A 1,215-nucleotide genomic window follows, 5' to 3' on the forward strand; every position below is an offset into this window, starting at 1 on the left:
AATCATGCCAAGGGGAAGCAGAAACCCAATCTCGCAATATAGTATTAATATCATTCACTTGCCATGATGTATTACTAAAGGAGGCACGGGCCTGGGCAATAGATATAATCTTTTTATGTAAAGCAGAAACATCAAAAGTTAACTGAGAATCATTCCAAAGTCCCATAAGGTGCAATTGTATAGATTTCCACGATATTTCAGATTCATTATAAGCGGCAGGAGTAACACAAATCGCAGGATACCCGGGGTGACATGACAGGGACAACTGATGTTTCAGGCGTAACACTTGATCTCCTAAATACATGACAGCCTCTTCCAAAGAGTCCAATCGGGTGATCAACTGGTGGTTCACTTGTTCTTGTAGCAGTAAAGTAGAAGTCATGTTTATGGCAAACTCATTTACATAGGAACCAGAGCGCTGGGTTTCCATTAGACTCACAACGCTGAGGGATGCAGAAGCCAAGAGAGTGATAACAGCAGCGATGCCAGCTATAACAAGTCCCACGAAGCGTTTGGATCGGGTCAGTGTATCTCGTAGCACGGAAAGGAGGCCTATAGGCGTGGAGGCCTCCCATGGGTCTGGAAGAGAAACTGGAATTATCACAAAAGGAGGTTTATGTAGTACAAAAACACGTAAAGGCATGGATAGAGAACTATTAAGGCAGTTAGTGAGAAAACAGGTAGAGCAAGAAAGTTTATATCCTCCTTCAAAAGGACGTATCGTAAGATTGAAAGGGAAGAGATCAACAAGTAGAGAAAAAGGGGAGTGCACACAGGCCTCAACAGCAATTTCTCGGCTGTTGATAAGACATCCCTGATAGCGTTTCATAACACGTAAGGGACGTGCGGCAGCAATCAATTTCCAAAGCTGGCTTTGGACAAGAGGAGTCCCAGTGAGAGAGTAGCTGGGGGCCTGAAGCCCCCCCGGATAGGAAGCACTGAAATAATTAATGACAGTCTCCTCAGACTCCTTCCAATAACGAGACCAGTCATGCACAATGGGGTTATATTCTGTGTTGGTTATTGTGTGTCCTATATCAAAACCACATTCATGCCAGGTTCCCCATACAAACAAGGTATCTGTCAACTGTGCATAGATGCCCTGTTTGGACTTAAGTCCTGAAGGGCATGATCTAAGCGAGTCAGGTTTATGATATTGTGGGACGGCTACATGAAGATCAGGTTCATATGGTCTGTCTGGGTCAAACACAGAGG

At 44.4% G+C, this 1,215-nt stretch overlaps 1 protein-coding gene across 1 annotated transcript; it reads right to left on the reverse strand.

Annotated features, from left to right (window-relative positions):
- Nucleotides 1–8: 8 nt before the first annotated feature.
- On the reverse strand, nt 9–1,164 carry LOC106147688 (endogenous retrovirus group K member 7 Env polyprotein-like; the record flags this gene model as incomplete). The annotated part of the gene is given in 1 exon segment (XM_013510234.1): nt 9–1,164. A coding segment is annotated over 1 exon segment (1,156 nt), but the record flags the coding sequence as incomplete, so codon positions are not given.
- Nucleotides 1,165–1,215: the final 51 nt, after the last annotated feature.

This window comes from Chinchilla lanigera, unplaced genomic scaffold, assembly GCF_000276665.1.
Source record: "Chinchilla lanigera isolate Chin_1 unplaced genomic scaffold, ChiLan1.0 scaffold01289, whole genome shotgun sequence".
In the NCBI taxonomy this organism is placed as follows: Eukaryota; Metazoa; Chordata; class Mammalia; order Rodentia; family Chinchillidae; genus Chinchilla; species Chinchilla lanigera.